The sequence below is a fragment of the Triturus cristatus genome, chromosome 9 (genome assembly GCF_964204655.1).
Source record: "Triturus cristatus chromosome 9, aTriCri1.1, whole genome shotgun sequence".
NCBI lineage: Eukaryota > Metazoa > Chordata > Amphibia > Caudata > Salamandridae > Triturus > Triturus cristatus.
In genome coordinates, this window is record NC_140592.1 from 231,993,069 (window position 1) to 232,010,613 (window position 17,545).

At 49.0% G+C, this 17,545-nt stretch overlaps 1 protein-coding gene across 3 annotated transcripts in view; it reads left to right on the forward strand.

Moving 5' to 3' along the window:
• WDR82 (WD repeat domain 82) overlaps positions 1 to 17,545 on the forward strand; it is a 218,149-nt gene that overhangs the window by 185,655 nt on the left and 14,949 nt on the right. For all 3 annotated transcript variants that reach the window (XM_085624801.1, XM_085624800.1, XM_085624802.1), the window contains one exon: positions 3,483 to 3,552. In XM_085624801.1, coding sequence (XP_085480927.1) covers positions 3,483 to 3,552 — 70 coding nt within the window. The remainder of the gene's footprint in view (positions 1 to 3,482; positions 3,553 to 17,545) is intronic.

The window sequence follows — 17,545 nt, forward strand, 5'->3', positions numbered from 1 at the left end:
GAGTCCCGGAGGCCTGTAAGCGAGGGTGCCTCTGCTGGTGGTTTTGCTTTTGGTCGGAGCTGAAAATTGATGTGTTCCAGGGGCGTAGCCAAGGTGCCAACCATGATGGTTGCTTGTTGAAAGAGCTCCGCGCCGAGTTAGTTTACCCGGTTTACCCGGACGAAGGGTCTGAGGGTGGCTGACTGTGACAGCAGGAACATCGCCTGTGCTCAGCTGGAGGGCCCCGCACTGCACTCTGCAGCCTGCTTCTGATCCTGGGAGGAGGGCCTTGGAGGGGCTGCAATCTGGTGAGATGGGCCAAGACGCAAGTCTGTGACCAGACAGGTGAGAGGCCTACCCCCCACCAAAACGGCTGAGTCTGGGACCAGTTCACTGGGGGCGGGCCCCACTTAATTCTGTGGAGGTGAACATGGTCAGACCCAAGACTCAGTGGCACAATCCAATAAAATTAACAAGTACGTAGTGACTATACTGCCATTTGAGGAGTGTGAGAACCAACCAGCTCAGGCGGGACCCATCGAGCCCATCCTTGGGGCACTAATGGTGGCCATAGCAGACCTAAAGGGCACACTGGAGGCGAAATTGGATGCTGCAACAGATGTGAATCTGCGTCGGGCTTATTTCCACAGGATCTCAGACGAGGTCTCCACAGCTGAAACCAATATAACGCAACTACAACAATCCACCAAGAACCTGGAGAAACAAGTTGGCCACCTAACCAAGCAGCCCTAGCAAGTTGGAAGATCAGGAAGGAAGAGCACGGCTGAACAATATCAGAGTGGTCTGGCTTCTGGAGGGGGGCAAAGGGGCTCCGTATGGATATCTTCTTAGGAGACTTGGGCCTTAATCATCTGTGCCCCAAGGTCCTATCGAACTTCTTCAGTGGAGCGGGCTCATAAGGCACCCATACCAAAGTCAAACCCCCCCCCAAAATTTGTTGCAGTTTTGGGAACGTGGGAGGGATTAACCGTGAGTTTTTGTTCGGCAGGTGTTGGTATTAAGGTGAGTTATCAATGCACCCATGGATCCAGAGTTGGAGCCAGGGGCCCCAGGAAAGCAATAGCTGAAAAGCCCATGAAAGACTTCATGAACGCGATGGGTTTGATTGACCTCTGGCGTGATCACACCCCTATACAACAGTTTACTTTTTACTCTGCTTCCCACTGTAGTTGTTCAAGGCTGGATTACACCCTTATGTTACTAATGCATGCAGGCTCCTTTTGCTCTGCAACACATCGAGCGAGTGTGGGCGGAGCCTTGGAGTCTAATATCCCTTATCAGATTTGTTTGAATAGCGCTACAGAGGAGGGTGTATGATGGAGTTCTGGCAGTTCTAGACATGAGATTACTGGGCAGTGCAGCTGACCACGGTTAATACGTGGGTATACGCTGATAGGGAGGAGCCTGCCTATCGAGTGGAGTGACAGGCGATGGGTGAGAGGGGTTACCCAGATTCGCTCTACCACAAGAAAGGAGTACATCAGAGAGGCTGAGAAAATGGGTGGTGGAGGCTTCCACAGGGGAAGAACCAGACCTGGTGGGAGGTGGTGCAGGAGGCAAAACGCGGGAGACCGCTTGCGCGTGGGGTAGCAGTGGTACTGTGGGGGATGAAGCCGGTTGGCTGCGCTTTGCTCTCTTGTCCATCATTCTTGATGGGAGGTTCCCTTTTTTTAAAAAATCTCTCAGAATTGTTCCCTCGACGTTCGGTGGGTGCTCTTTCTTTCTGTTTTCGCTGTGGCTAAGCACGCTATTTATGCTCCTTCGGTTAGATATTGAGCCTAACCTAAACTGACTTTTGTCCTGCTCCTTTGCATTCCCCTATCTTAGGTTGCATCCCCTTTGGAGATTTCTCTTTTAATGATTCTATACAGTGTTTCTGTTTTAGGTTTGTTTTATAGCTCTCTACTCCAAGAGAGTTTCCCATCGTCCTTCCTGGAGATCAGTCCCTGCAGTGAGCATCTGCTTCACCTATCATTTTTTGAATAATCTGATCCCTTCGATCTTTGGATCGACTTCTTATTGGGGCTCTTTTTAGTTCGCAGACCCTCCTCCAGGGATGATCTTGCTTGGGTAATTGATTCTAAGATAAGGGGTCAGCTGCCTCATGTCTATCAGATGAAAATTACTTCAGGTAACTCCTTATCTAGTAGAGACCGGATCTAGCCATAAGTCCTTATCGACCCACCCATCCTCCCTGCTCTGTAAACTGAGGGCCCTGTTGTCTCCAACATCCCCTTTATTCATACTGCTACAGGTCTTTCCCTTTGGCACACTGTTACTTTAAGTGGCTCCACATTGTAGGCACGAAAATAGTCACAGAAGATGCTGAAATCAGTGCGTCTGGAAGAGGGCTTATATGGACTACCCATTCAGCAGACAGCACTACGAAAAGTATGGATGCAGTCTGTCGCCTTGGGAGAATTCTAAGATAAGGAATCTGTGGCTAGATACTGTCTAGCAGATAAAGCTTTACCGAAGGTAAGTAACTTTTTCTTCAAGTGCACTGGTTGTCTGGATCCAAGAGAATACAGTTCAAGGCCCTCTGTATAACCGATTGGGCTGTGCATAATGGGGACCCCCGAGTTTTTACATTGGTAAAGATGTTATAGGACCGTGTTGCTCAGGCAAGTAGCTGAAATGCAAGTTTTAGTTGTACATGACCCCCTTCCTTTCAAATACAATGAGAACACACCCTATATTGGTACCAGAGGCGTTCCCTGTGATAAGGCTATCGAATTGCCCATTAATTTAAATCAAACTAGGTTGGAAAGGAACCTCTGTTTTTGATGGCTGCAAAGAGGTAATTGTGAGTAGATCTAGGAAGTACAGAAAAATCTACATTTTGTTTTACGGTTTGGAAACAAGTAAAATCCTACCTTTGTTTTATAATTTGGAAACGAGTAAAACAGTTAGCCAGCCTAACTTGGCACAACATGCTGAAAGAATGTGTAACCTAATTGTTCGGCAGACATTACGTTTTGGGACTAGGTCACACAACGGGGTTCAAAGAGCAGCTGCATTTTCTTTTGAGAACTAGTGTGTAAAATAGTTTTGAAAGCAACAAGTTGGAGTCCTACATAGATGTTTGAAGATCATTCTATTGATGCAGATACAAAACTGAACAGTTAGGACCAGTATTATTGTACTAATTTCTCTTTGCTTATGCCTGAACCCCACTTCATATTTGCTACTTTCTACTACTTGTGTGACAAGTGAATCTATGATTCAACTGCTGAATGACAGAAGTTTGTAAATCACTTGTCTGCTGAATAAAAGCTGTAACTGGTAGCTTTTATTGCTTTACTATGACAAATCCATTTCTTAAGTTAATTCAGTGGCAGGTTTTACTATTCTCTAGGGATAGCTGTCTGCAGGAGCAAAGAGGTGAGAATGTGTTGGGAAGGTGAATGTGTGATCAAAGTATCAAAGTGCATCCAGCACAAAAGCAGATGTATTTCTAATACACAATTTATTTTTATTAGGGATATAATAACAGTAAAGCGGTGACACTGGAGGCATCTTTCACACCTGATTCGCAGTTTATCATGATCGGTAATGTTACATCAGCTTTTTTTCCTTGTTCTAAATTTTTATTAATACCTTCCTATTCAGTTTAAATAAGGGTTTGTGTTTTTCATCTGATTTTTCTGTGCCGCATCGTTCTTCCTACCAGACTATATTGTGGTCTGCCGTGGGGTTTTCCCTTGCCCATATAACTGTGAAATGCGAGTTTTGGTCATATTTGTTTCCCCCTCAAATTGCTCTTGGATGTGACCTTGCAATATTTTGCTCTTCTAGTTTTTGTTTTATAGTTCTCTATCACACTTTGTTAATCTTGGCTTCCGAAGATTTAAATTGTTTCTTTGTGCAACAGTCAAGATTAGGCATTTGTCATTTCTCCTGAATCTAGCTTAGTTAGGCAGACAGTAATAGAAATAAAATTGGTGACTTCCTGTGGTCGTTTGTTTTTTAAATAAATTGACCAACTCTATTTTGATGTTAAAAGACAAGTGTGGTGGGATATGATGACATTTTCCCCCTGCTACCGCCAAGCATACTTGATGGCCCATAAAGGAGAGGGTATAGGAGATGGATACTAGACTGACCATTAGTAGCTGCTGAACTTACTGGTGAGGCGTAAAGAGACATCCTGAATGAAAGTGTACAAAGCAAGACCAACATCTCTTAAGCTGTCCTACCCCTGATCGTGCATCACCGTTCCTAAATATGTTGACTAAAAGAACTGCCTTTCACTTGCATTGCCCCCTCACACCCCTCCCTCTGATGCTTCACCGGCGAGCAGCACTCCTCTCAGATTTTCAGGACCTTGCAGCTCGTGAAGTGAACTATCTCAGCAACTGCGCACAGGTTCGAATATTTCGCCCCCAATACCAATCCCCCTTTATTAGTCTCCTCCGACTGAATGATGGTACCTCAGTCACGTGCAAACCCCCCCCCCCCCCCCCCCCCCCCCCCTCCCCAATGATGACCCGCTTACAGATTACCCTGCTGAAGTGGCTATGGTCTGGCTTGATGGAAGGCCAGCAGTTCCTAGCCTCACCCATTACCACTGATCATCTCGCAGGCCATTGATGACCTGAGCGGTAATCGGGCACGAACAGATAATCCGGCATATTTTATAAAACTTCCAAATCCTAACTGGCTCCCCATCTATGGGAATTGTATTGTTGGTGCAAATCCAACAATCACTGGTATAAATTTCATTTCAAATATTTACACTGGGAATACACTACACTACACATGCGAGTTAAAATGGATCCCACCAAATCACACTAAGGCTCTAGATGCGCAGCAGCGCATGCAGACTTACCACATCTGGTGTGGAACTGTGCACCATTACTAGCATAGTGGGAGGAAGTTTTTCGGCAACTGTTTCGAATTGAATCCGAACTCAGCCCGACTCCGCTGATGGGCTATGTTAAGCAGCTAGCAGCTGGAGTTTGGTGTTATGTTGCCATTGCTTTGCTTCTTGCTAAACCACAGGTATTTCTACACTGGGGTGGAGCCACAGCCCAACAGCGAAGGCTTGGATTTGGGACTTAATGTATTGTGACGTTACTAGTGACACGTATGCTACACTGCAACCCCCTACCTCCAGACCCAAAAACATGGCAGCCATTGTGGTCCTATTTATTACTTTACCCAAAAGATGGATCACACCGTACTAGAAGCATGCCCATTTGGGCTGCACACAAGCACGAATATTTTGGCAATAGCCCCACCACCCCTCCCCGGTGCGGTTTTTGACGCCTTTCTCTTTAATGTGGACCACTAATATTACTAAGCGCACCTCCCCATAGTTGCATCTTTGGCTCCCTAGTCATTTCCTCCCATCCTCATGCCTATTGTAACTGCCGCCATCTAATTCCTCTATGTATGTGTGGACATGCTCTTTATCGAACAATATGTATTTTTTGTTATTGCTACATAAGCTGACGCTTCCATCTTTGTGGCATTTCTGACTTCCCTGTATATCCCCTTCTATCACTCCCCTCTCTTTCTGTTGGTATCGCTTATTGTAAAATTCAATAAAGTAAAAAAAAAAAACTTTAATGTATTCAATCAGGTGCAGTCCGAGGAAAACCAAACAGAGGCTTCGCTACTTAAAACTGCCCCTTCAGTTTCAGCGCTACAAGTTACAATGTTCAGACCACCATAGGGTCTGTAATCTCTGCCTACCTAGAGACCCCTAGGTTTCAAACTGCTTGGTCTGTGGCCCTTTAAAACAAGACCATCTGCTATCAGAGGGAATGTTGATAAGGACTCTACAGAATGCAGCCCCAAAGTTGTCCCCAGCCATCTGCAATCTGACATTGACTAACCATACTTTGATGGTAATTTGCAAGTATCATCCGGTATTCCAGCAGGGCAATGTGAGCGTAGTTCTTACTGTCTTCAGAGAGCTCTGACTTCAGGTCCAGTCGTCTCTAGGGCCCACAGTGAAAGAGTACATTATTCATAAAATAATCCGGCTCACCCTTTGATCTCTGCCCTCCCTCTACGCTTGTCTATACAGCCGACAAATCAGTGCTCTCTTTAACCTATCCTTGGAGACCAGCAGGCTGCGGTAAGTATGAAAAAGGCACTGATTATCCTGCGGTTAAAAAAAAAAAGGTCAATGCGGACCCGCGCACCTTGCACAATTATAGGCATGTGTTTCTCTCTGTCTCTCCACCTTGACAAGATTCTGGAATCACTGGTGAACGGTCAGATCACCAGCCATGTGGAACAGAACAAGTTTCTACATAGCCAGTCAGGCTTACGTGCATGGTTCAGCACGGAATTAGCTCTTCTGAGAGTCCTAGAATACATCCAGGGCAACCTACACTTTGGTCAGCTTCCCCTCTTGATGTACTGCGTCTGTCCATCCAACTTAGAACCTGTCCCCACCCCTTCTCCTGTAGTCAAAAATTAGTTTGTCTGGATGGACACCGCACTCTCCTTAAAACCCAAAGTCACAGCAACCTCTGCTACATGCTTTGGTCTACTAAAGTCCTTGAGAAGCTTCTAAAGAATCTTCCTCTACTAATCACCTAGAAGGTGCCCCCCGCCTCCCCCCGAATCTGCTTTCACCACTGCAACGGATACAAAATGCCCCAGCTAGGCTCCTCCTCAATATCCACAAACACCAGTCTAGTAGGCAAGGGTTACAAGCTCTGCACTGGCTTCCTATCAAGTAAAAGGTAAATTTCAAAACACTTAAGATCACTCTCGGAGCTTTCCATCTAAGGGGCCCCAGCTGCATCAGAGACTTCCAGCCTCCACTTACTGTGTCCCCAGATTCCGAAAAGCCAGATCTGGGGGCAAATCCTTCTCTGGCTTGGCTCCTGGATTCTGGAATGCTCTTCCTTCCTCCCTCCTCCCCACGGGGGGACCAGAGTCCGCACCGTGGGGATCCTGAGTGAGGCTGCATCTAGCGGCAGAGCACTGCAGGCCATTGCCGGTGAGTGGGGTATGACAGCGCAATGACTGTGCGGAGTGCATCAGATTGCCTGCCCTTCACATATGCCAAAGAGAGGAGGCCACAGAGAGTGACTGGGATGAACTGACACGGACAAAAGCTGGGGACCACTATCAGGACCAGCAGACCACTGGGCGGGGTTTCCTTCGGTGGGACCACTCGACCCACAGCACCTGCAGTGGACGAGATCGCCAGAAGCAATGGCGGTGTCTTGCAAGCGAGTTAAAAGAGCACGACGTGTAATAGGCGACCCGGCGGAATTGATGGCGCTCCGACGCACTGCCCACGGCGGACGCAGAGCTCGATCCAACACCACACCAGTAAGTAGCGTCTTTGAGATGGGGAGACCGCAAAAGAAACGGGGGGTTTGCTGTCCTTAGCGTGGATGCCCCAGTACCCCACTCCGACGAGGAGGAAGAACTGCCCTAAAAAAGTGGAGACCCGACCTCCCGAAAACCTACATTGGCTGACCTCATGCAAGCCATAACGGCCTCCAGAAAGGTGCTGGAAGGGAAAATCGATGCTATTGGAACGGAACTCAGCCTGCTAAAGGACGATCATCGTAAGCTTAAGGACCGAGTGTCCAGCAATGAAAAAAAGATGAGCGCCCTGCCGGAATCTGTCCACGAGATGCGCCGATCCCTCGCTGTCCTGGAAACTAAGGTGAAAATTCTGGAAATACAAATATGGTCCAATACTTGGAAGATTGGCTCCATTCTGCAGTGGCTCCAACAGGACTCTCCCCCTTCTACGCCCTGGAACAGGCTCACAGTTCCAGCTAAACCACCAAAACCTGGGACTCCTCCCCGACCTATTGTGGCCAGACTTCTACACTTTCGGGACAGGGACCACATTTTGCAAAGTGCCCGCCAAAAACAGGAACTGCGCTTTGACAATAACAATGTCATGATTTTCCTGGATTTTACGAGGGAGGAACAACGAAGCAGAGCGTCCTTCGCTGCTGTCAAGGCTAAACTACGCAAATTGAACCTGCCCTATGCAATGTTATTTCCCACTCTGCTTCAGGCAGACCCGACAGGGGCTAGTTTCTTCAACACGCCATAAGCTTGGGACTGGCTTGAAACTCGCAGCTCGGTAGATCAGCCTGCATAAGCTCCTGGGACCCCGCAGCAGAGTCCTCGCAGCCATAGAGTTGGAACCAAGACTCCTTCGCCCACAGAACTTAGTCTTGAACGTCGCAAAGCGCTACAGGCGGTGATATAGCACAGTCAAAGCCCTGGGTCCCCTCTGAGTGGGAGTGGACGCCACACTGGCAGATCGGAGACCTCGCCAGACCGCAGCGACGACCGTCTAGGAACGGACATGCCACGGGTTATGCCCCAAACGGCTGATGATCTTGTGTGAGGGCCATGGTGTGACATCCAACATGGAGATTTTCCTGGGCCTCCCATCCCTGTGCCACTGGTGCAGTGTCAGCGAACTTCTGCCTTACCTACATTGACTTATGAGTAACATCCAGTTGGGACGGCGCTTGATGTCTAGATCAGTTACCGGGGGTGGGGGCACTATGGGTTACTTAACACAGTTCTTGTCGGGTGACCACCCCTTCCACTGGACGATGGTTTGTTCTAAGGTTTGGACGGGGATTCGTTCTTGAATACCTGTTCTGAGGGAGGGGGAGTTGGGGTCGTGTCTATAGTTGGGGTTTTTTAAGGGGATCCAGGCGTGTCACGGGGGTAAGGTTTTTAAAGGGTTGTAACCATAGGCTACAACAATGGGATCCCCATTAGGCTTGACTTCTCTCGTGGAATGTGCGGGGTATGCACGCTATGGTCAGGCGCCATAAGATGCTCTTATTTGATCCGCAGAGGCATTCAGGCCGCATTCCTCCAAGAAACCTATATCCTAGGAAGGGAAGGCGTTGCAAAGTCGCTGGAGGGGTCAGGCTTATTACGCCACGTACTCCGCCTTTGCGAGAGGAGTATTAATATGCAGGTGTTCCATTCCAATGCAGGACACAACTGATTGACCCAGAGTGCAGATATGTGGTGGTGTCGGGGAGACTAGATGGTAGGGACCTCACGCTAGGTAGTATTTATGCGCCCATCTCGGACCAACCGTCCTTCTCCCTACTATCAGGAAAGTTGGCGACCATCCTCACGGGATCGATGCTTCTTGGGGGGGGGCGACTTTAATTGCACCTCTGACGTTACCCTTGACCGCTGTCACCCTCCACTCCCTAATGCACCTGCACACAAACTGGCAGACTCACGCCGTAATTGGCAACATAAATGTGGCTTAATTGACACCTGGAGGGCGCAACACCCCATGACCCGAGATTACTCATTCTCGGCCATCCACGAATTACATGTCAGACTGGATGCTATTCTGTGCTCACCTGATGTCCATGAGGGGGTTGGCTGCAGCAAATACCTCACCAGGATACAAGCTGATCACAACCCTGTTCTGGCGCGGTTACAATGTTCATGCGCGCAAGCCCATAAATCCCCACCTGGCGCTTGCGCCCAGAGGCCTCCAATGACCAAGCTTTCCGCACTGCAATAGGAACAGCTATCACTAACTACTTTCAAGACAACGGGGGTACAGCCACATCCTCCCTCGTGGAGTGGGATGTCTGTAAAGCAGTCCATACCCGAGATGGTTGGAGTTCGGAAGGTTCTCCAAGATATAAAGAAGGATGCGGGCGCCTGCATGCCCTGGAAAAGGACAGACCCGAAAACACAGATAAACAGGAGCTCCTAGAGGCTAGGGAGGCAGTAGCCACACAGGAAGAGTGCCAGCAATGCTTTGATTACAAAAACTATACAACTCTGGCACACTCGGAGAGGGATAAATCTGGGGCCCTTCCGGCCTGGTTGGCCAATCCGGCCAGACGTGGGTCAGTCATACTGGAGATCAGGGAGCAGAATGGGGTAGCCAGGGGATCAATGACTTATTTTTGGAATATTACACTGAGCTCTATCGAAGTCAGCTGTCCCCAACAGATGAGGAACTGCAGGAGTTCACGCAAGGGGTTGTTCTACCTACCCTGGATGAGGATACAGCAATCTCGCTAGGACAAGAGATCGAAGTAAGAGGTGCGTGGAGCTATCAAGAGTATGGCCCGCAATAAAACCCGAGGTAATGATGGTCTCCCGATAGAATTTTACCTCGCATACATTGACCTCTTAGCTCCCAAACTCGTACAATTATATAATGACGCCAAGACTTGGCAAACTCAGTGTCTCGACTGGAGAAGCGATCATCATCCCTTTGCTAAAGCCGGGCAAGCAGGCGTGGGATAAAACTGCGTGCCTCGCCTTATCCATGCTCAATCTCGATTATAAAATGCTAAGTAAAATTTTAGCCTCCCGTTGACCCCTTCCCATGACCACCCTTCTACATAACTACCAGAACGGGTGCATCCCCACTAGAAACACAGCGCTCAATATCAGAAGGCTCCTGCGCATCCTCAATATCAATAGCGTACGCAGTGGATGGCGAGGGCCACTAGGGGAGATGACGAGCGCAGGGAGGATTTGGGGCCCCTATTGTTGCTGGCCCGAATTATTCTGCGGCTCCCGGTCAACACCGCGACCCTCACCATGGAACTTACCACAGCACGAAAATGCTGGAATAGATATGTTCGAGGCATATGAGCTGCAGATCACACACTGAGGATAAGATCGCCATCTGGTGTTGGGCTCGGATGATTGCAGGTTGTTGTTGTCTTCGGAAGAAGCCTTTGGTCACGAGGTTGGTGACTCCTCCCCTGGACAACAGTGCGCATGGGCATCCACTCCATCGGCAGATTGTTTTTTTCCGCCATTGGGTTCGGATGAACTTTTTTCCGCTCCAGCAGAAAACTTCTAGCAATCATTTTAAATACTTAATCTTCATTCCATCGACGTCGAACTCAACTCGGACCGGTTCCGCAAGCGGCTGATGGACAGGACACCCTTCAAAAAATGCCCCCAGTGTGGAGCGAAGTTCCCCCACAGTGACCACCACGAGGTTTGTAACCTCTGCCTGTCGCCGGAACACAACGAGTCCACCTGTCCAGCTTGTTCCGCTTTCCGTTCGAAGAAGACCCTCCGGGACCGAAGAGCTCGACGCCATATTATGGCCAAACCAGCTCCAGAACCGGAGGACATCTTTGCTCAAGATGTTCCCGAAGACGACACCGAAGATCTCGATCGTGTCCGAGGCCGACGATTCCGATGACCTCATCACTCCAGGGCAGCGTGTGAGTACCACCCCCCCTGCCCCTGCCCCATCCAAAAAAGCATTGGTCAAGACTCCGCCAGCTGGGCCCAGTCGCGACCGGAAATCCTCTTCAGAAGCCCCGCCCTCGGGCCCGGCTCCGAAGACATCTAAGCCTGTGGGTGGCTCGGGCTCGAGCAAACCTCACCTGATTGTGCCTTTAACACCCTCGGCACCCAAAAACCCACTGTTGGCACCGAAACAGGCTCCAAGACCGAAATCTCCTTCGGCACAGAAACGTTCCTCGGCACCGAAGTCTCCACCGGCGCCGAGACGTTCTTCGACATAGATGCCTGAAACTCAGTCGGCGCCGAAAACTCAGTCGGCGCCGAAAACTCAGTCGGCGCCGAAAACTCAGTCGGCGCCGAAAACTCAGTCGGCGCCGAAAACTCAGTCGGCGCCGAAAACTCAGTCGGCGCCGAAAACTCAGTCGGCGCCGAAAACTCAGTCGGCGCCGAAAACTCAGTCGGCGCCGAAAACTCAGTCGGCGCCGAAAACTCAGTCGGCGCCGAAAACTCAGTCGGCGCCGAAAACTGCGTCCCCGCCGAAAAAATCATCGGCGCCGAAAACTGCGTCCCCGCCGAAAAAAGCTCATAAAGACCCGAAGCGGACATCGCAAACACCACCTTCGGAGCCAGATGAACTTTTTCGACCAGATCCTACTCAAAAGCGGATCTACATCAATCCTAACACGGGACATGTGACTGCCATCCCATATAAAAAGCGGAAGCTGGACACTACACCTCCCCCAGCTCCCATACGGAAAAAGGACTGTGCTACTTCACCACTTCGTCCTTCCTCTCCTGTTTTACCTCCTAACCCGTCCCCCCCCCTCCTCCTCCTGATTCTCCTTTACCTTTACCTTTACCATCTCCCTATCATTCACCACCTCCACAGGATGATAATGATGACTTAGGGGGAGGGGCGGACCCTGATTTATTTAATGATCCTGTTGATCCAAACGACCCTTTTACGTTCCCAGACCCAGCACCCATGGATGACTGGTCTTATCCTATACCTGACGTGCCTGACCCCACTACCTACCCCTCCAAGCCCTCCCCTCCTGATGACCACCTAGGGTTCGGCCAACTTCTAAATAGGGCAGCAACATTCCACGGCGTCACAATGCACACAGACGCCCTTGAAGAGGACTTTCTCCTTGATACCTTTGAGCAGTCACAAAAGACTGTGCACATACTGCCCATGATCAAAGGGGTTATAAAGCATGCTACTGAAGTCTTTAAGGACCCTGTTCGAGCTAGGGTTCTCAACCCACGCATCGAAAAAAAGTACCGACCAGCCCCGCAAGACCCTGCATACATTAAGGCCCAGCTCCCTTTAGACTCCTTAGTCGTATCAAATGCCAGGAAGCGCGCTAACTCACAGACAACTGGAGAAACGCCTCCCCCAAACAAAGAGTCTAAGCTTTTAGAAGCCTCAGGCAAACGGGTCGCCGCGCAGGCGGCTAACCATTGGCGTATTGCGAATACCCAGGCCCTGTTAGCCAGGTATGATAGAGCGCATTATGACCAACTTGAGGACCTTATGCAACATCTGCCTGAACCCTTTAAGTCCCAGGCCTCTGACCTCATCCAAGAAGGCAAATTAATATCTAATGCCTCCATTAAATGCGCCTTAGATGCAGCAGACACTGCTTCTAGAGCGGTCAATACTAGCGTCTTACTCAGACGACATGCCTGGCTCCGTATTTCCGGTTTTAAACCGGAGGTTTAAACCGCAATTCTAGCTCAACCTTTCAACCAAGAGCAGCTATTTGGCCCTGCAGTGGATACTGCATTAGAAAAAATGAAAAAGGATAATGAAACTGCCAAGTCTATGGGAGCACTGCAGTCTCCTCAAAACCGGGGTTCCTTTCGTCGCTCCTTTTATAGAGGAGGCTCCAAAAACACATCAACTGAGACCACGTCCACCTTTAAAAATTCTGGACAAACATCCCCTAACAGAGGTTATTTCCGGGGAGGTTATAGGGGAAACAATAACAAAGGTCGAGGACGGGGCAACAACAACAACACCCGCACCTCACCAGCCACCAAACAGTGACTTGCCACCACTCCCCCCAGACCATTCCACTCCGGTCGGGGGGCGACTCCAACAATTCCTACCTGTCTGGACTTCCATCACCACAGACAGGTGGGTAAGACAAATTATCCAGTCTGGCTACTGCCTCGAACTCATACAATCCCCCCCAAACATACCGCCCAAACAACGTCCAATGTCCTCGCATCATCTCTCTCTCCTCAAACAAGAAGTTCAATCCCTGTTACAAAAACATGCGATAGAACCAGTCCCCCTTCCACATCAGGGAAAAGGGGTATATTCTCTATACTTCCTCATTCCCAAAAAGGACAAAACACTAAGGCCCATACTGGATCTCAGACTACTAAACCAGTATATACATTCGGATCATTTTCACATGACCACTCTCCAACAAGTCCTCCCACTTTTACAACAGGGAGACTTCCTCGCCACATTAGACCTCAAGGACGCATACTTTCACATCCCTATGCATCCCGCTCACAGAAAATATCTACGATTTGTGGTAGATGGGCAACACTATCAATTTACAGTTCTCCCATTCGGAGTAACAACAGCGCCCAGAGTGTTCACCAAGTGCCTAGCAGTCGTGGCAGCGCATCTCAGAAGACAACAGATCCATGTCTTCCCCTATCTGGACGATTGGCTCATAAAAGCCAATACATACCAAAAATGCGTTCTCCACACTCATCGCACGATTCAAACTCTCCACGATTTGGGGTTCACTATCAACTACCCCAAATCCCACCTACAACCTTCCCACTTACATCAGTATCTAGGAGCAACCATAGATACATCCAAAGCCATTGCCTATCCCAGTACTGCCAGGATAGCCAGTATACAAAATCTCATCTCTCACTTTCAAACTCATCCATCTCTTCCAGCAAGAGTGTTCATGCAGCTCCTAGGCATGATGGCGTCATGCATCTCCATAGTCCCACACGCACGACTTCAAATGCGTCCCTTACAGGAATGCTTAGCACAACAGTGGAACCAAGCTCACGGACAACTTACCGATCTGGTGTTGGTGGACAGTCGCTCACTTCGCTCACTGAAATGGTGGAACACCATCAACCTGTCCAAAGGGAGACCGTTCTTAGAGCCTCTTCCACAAGTTGTGCTAACTACAGACGCATCTCTCACGGGGTGGGGAGCCCACCTCCTTCACCATACCACTCAGGGCAGATGGACCAGTCAACAAAAACTGCTCCACATCAACCACCTGGAACTCTTAGCAGTGTTCCTAGCACTAAAATCCTTTCAAATTCACCTAAAGAACAAAACTGTCCTCATACGCACAGACAACATGACGACAATGTATTATATACAGAAACAGGGAGGGACACACTCTCTCCAACTGTCCCAACTGGCACAGCAAATCTGGAGATGGGCAATTCCCCAAAACATCTACCTGTTAGCAGAACATCTCCCAGGGATCCACAATCAAGTGGCCGACCTCCTAAGTCGCCACACACAACAGATCCACGAATGGGAACTACACCCCAAGGTTCTACTCCCCTTCTTCCAAAAGTGGGGACAACCAGACATAGACCTGTTCGCCACTCCCGAAAACACAAAATGCCCAACCTTCGCCGCCAGGTTTCCACACCCACAGTCGAAAGGCAATGCCCTATGGATGAACTGGTCAGGCAGATTTGCGTACGCCTTTCCGCCTCTCCCACTAGTTCCATTTGTGGTACGCAAACTGAAACAACAGTCACTAATACTAGTGGCTCCCACTTGGGCACGTCAACCGTGGTTCACCACACTTCTGGAACTATCTTTAGTTCCACATCAAAAGCTACGCCTCTCCCCGGATCTGTTAACCCAGAACCATGGAGAAATCAGACACCCAGATCCTCAAACACTGAACCTAGCGATCTGGCTCCTGAGGTCCTAGAGTTCGGTTACCTCAATCTCCCTCCAGACTGTATGAATATCATAAAAGAAGCCAGACGCCCTACTACTAGAGCGTGTTATGCCGCTAAATGGAAACGATTTGCCATCTACTGCGCTAATAATGACATACATCCATTGGATGCTTCCATCCAAAACATCATTTGCTATCTACTACACTTGCAAAGATGCAATCTAGCGTATTCCTCTATACGTTTACACCTAGCAGCCTTGGCAGCCTACTTGCAAAATAGGCAACACCTGTCCCTTTTTAAGGTACCAGCCATCAAAGCGTTTATGGAAGGTCTCAAAAGAATTCTTCCCCCAAGATTGCCACCTGCACCAGTGTGGAATCTCAATGTGGTTCTAACAAGACTCATGGGTCCCCCATTTGAACCTATGCACAAATGTGAATTGCAATTCCTAACATGAAAGGTAGCTTTCCTTATCGCAATCACTTCCCTGCGCAGAGTAAGTGAAATACAAGCCCTTACACTTGAGTAACCTTTCTTACAACTACACCGTAACAAAGTGGTTCTTAGGACAAACCCTAAATTTCTTCCAAAAGTGATTTCCCCTTTCCACCTTAACCAATCAGTAGAACTACCGGTCTTTTTCCCAAATCCAGACTCGGTAGCTGAAAGGGCCCTACATACCTTAGATGTCAAAAGAGCCTTGCTTTATTACATCGACAGGACAAAACCTTTTCGAAAGACAAAACAACTCTTTGTTGCTTTCGCGCCACCACACAAAGGCAACCCGATCTCCAAATCAGGAATAGCCCGGTGGATAGTTAAATGCATCCAAATATGCTACCTCAAGGCTAAACGTACACTTACAGTTCCCCCTAGGGCGCACTCCACGCGTAAAATAGGGGCTTCTATGGCCTTCTTAGGCAATATTCCCTTAGAAGACATTTGCAAGGCAGCCACATGGTCTACCACACATACCTTCACTAAACACTATTGTGTTGACGTGCAGGCCAAACAACAGGCCTCCGTGGGCCAGGCCGTCCTAAAAACTTTATTTCAAGCTGCTGCAACGGATACAGGCGACCACCGCTAAGGGGAGCACTGCTGTATAATCTATCATCAGTGTGTGATCTGCAGCTCATATGCCTCGAACGGAATATGCTACTTACCAGTATGCATCTGTTCTTGGCATGTAGAGCTGCAGAGTCACACACGCCCGCCCGCCTCCCCGGGACCTGTATCTGTTCCAGCATCCGTCTTACTTAGACATTACACATGGACATCCTTTCTTTCTTTTCTATATACTCCATCTTTTCCCATCATGGCGAAAAACAATCTGCCGATGGAGTGGATGCCCATGCGCACTGTTGTCCAGGGGAGGAGTCACCAACCTCGTGACCAAAGGCTTCTTCCGAAGACAACAACAACCTGCAATCATCCGAGCCCAACACCAGATGGCGATCATATCCTCAGTGTGTGACTCTGCAGCTCTACATGCCAAGAACAGATGCATACTGGTAAGTAGCATATTCCTTGCAAAGAGCCTCTATTAAATACCCCTACGCGCCGGATATACCATTGATAATGTGCAGGGCCCTGCCACGCTGTGGCAATTGGCAGAGATTGGAGACTTGGGCGTAACAAGGGATGACTACTATGGGGGACCTATATGAGGAGGGTACCATGATCCCGTTTTTAATGATCTGCAAACCCGCTTTGACTTACCCGGGGTTGATTTCCTACAGTACACAGCCCTCACTACGGCTATCAGGAAGCACTGGTGTAGGGGACTTACAGAGCTACCAACTTCTATGGTATGCCAATACGTAGTGTTGGCAGCAGGCCCTTTTAAAGCAGTGAAGTACCTCTATAAGACGTATGACGCTGGAATCCTTACTCCCCCCCCCCCCCCCCCCCCCCCCCTGTCTGTCCTAAAGCTCAAATGGGAAGCTGATATAGCGGGGACATCCCGGATAAGGCGTGGGGAGAGCTAGTGGAGAAAGCTTGGAAGAGCACGAGGAATGAAAAGTTTCAATTAGTGCATTTCCACATTTTACATAGAGCATACCTTACCCCAGCAAAACGACACGCATACTTCCCGGCCAAATCAGCAGCCTGCCCGAAATGTAACACAAAGCGCAGATTTTAAACACATGTTATGGGGTTGCCCATTCCTAGACCGTTCTTGGGAGGAGGTAACAACAATATTATCAGACCTCCCTGATAGAGAGCTAGATCCAACCATGGCTCATTGTATTTTGCACTGTTTTCCCCATATGTCAAATAACAATTACTAGCAAACTTATAGATCTGGGTCTGCTCCTGGCCAAGAGGAACATCATCGCCCACTGGAAGGAGAAACCGGGCCCTAGCGTAGCATAGCAAATTGGAAAGCAGAATTCCTAAAGAGGGCCGA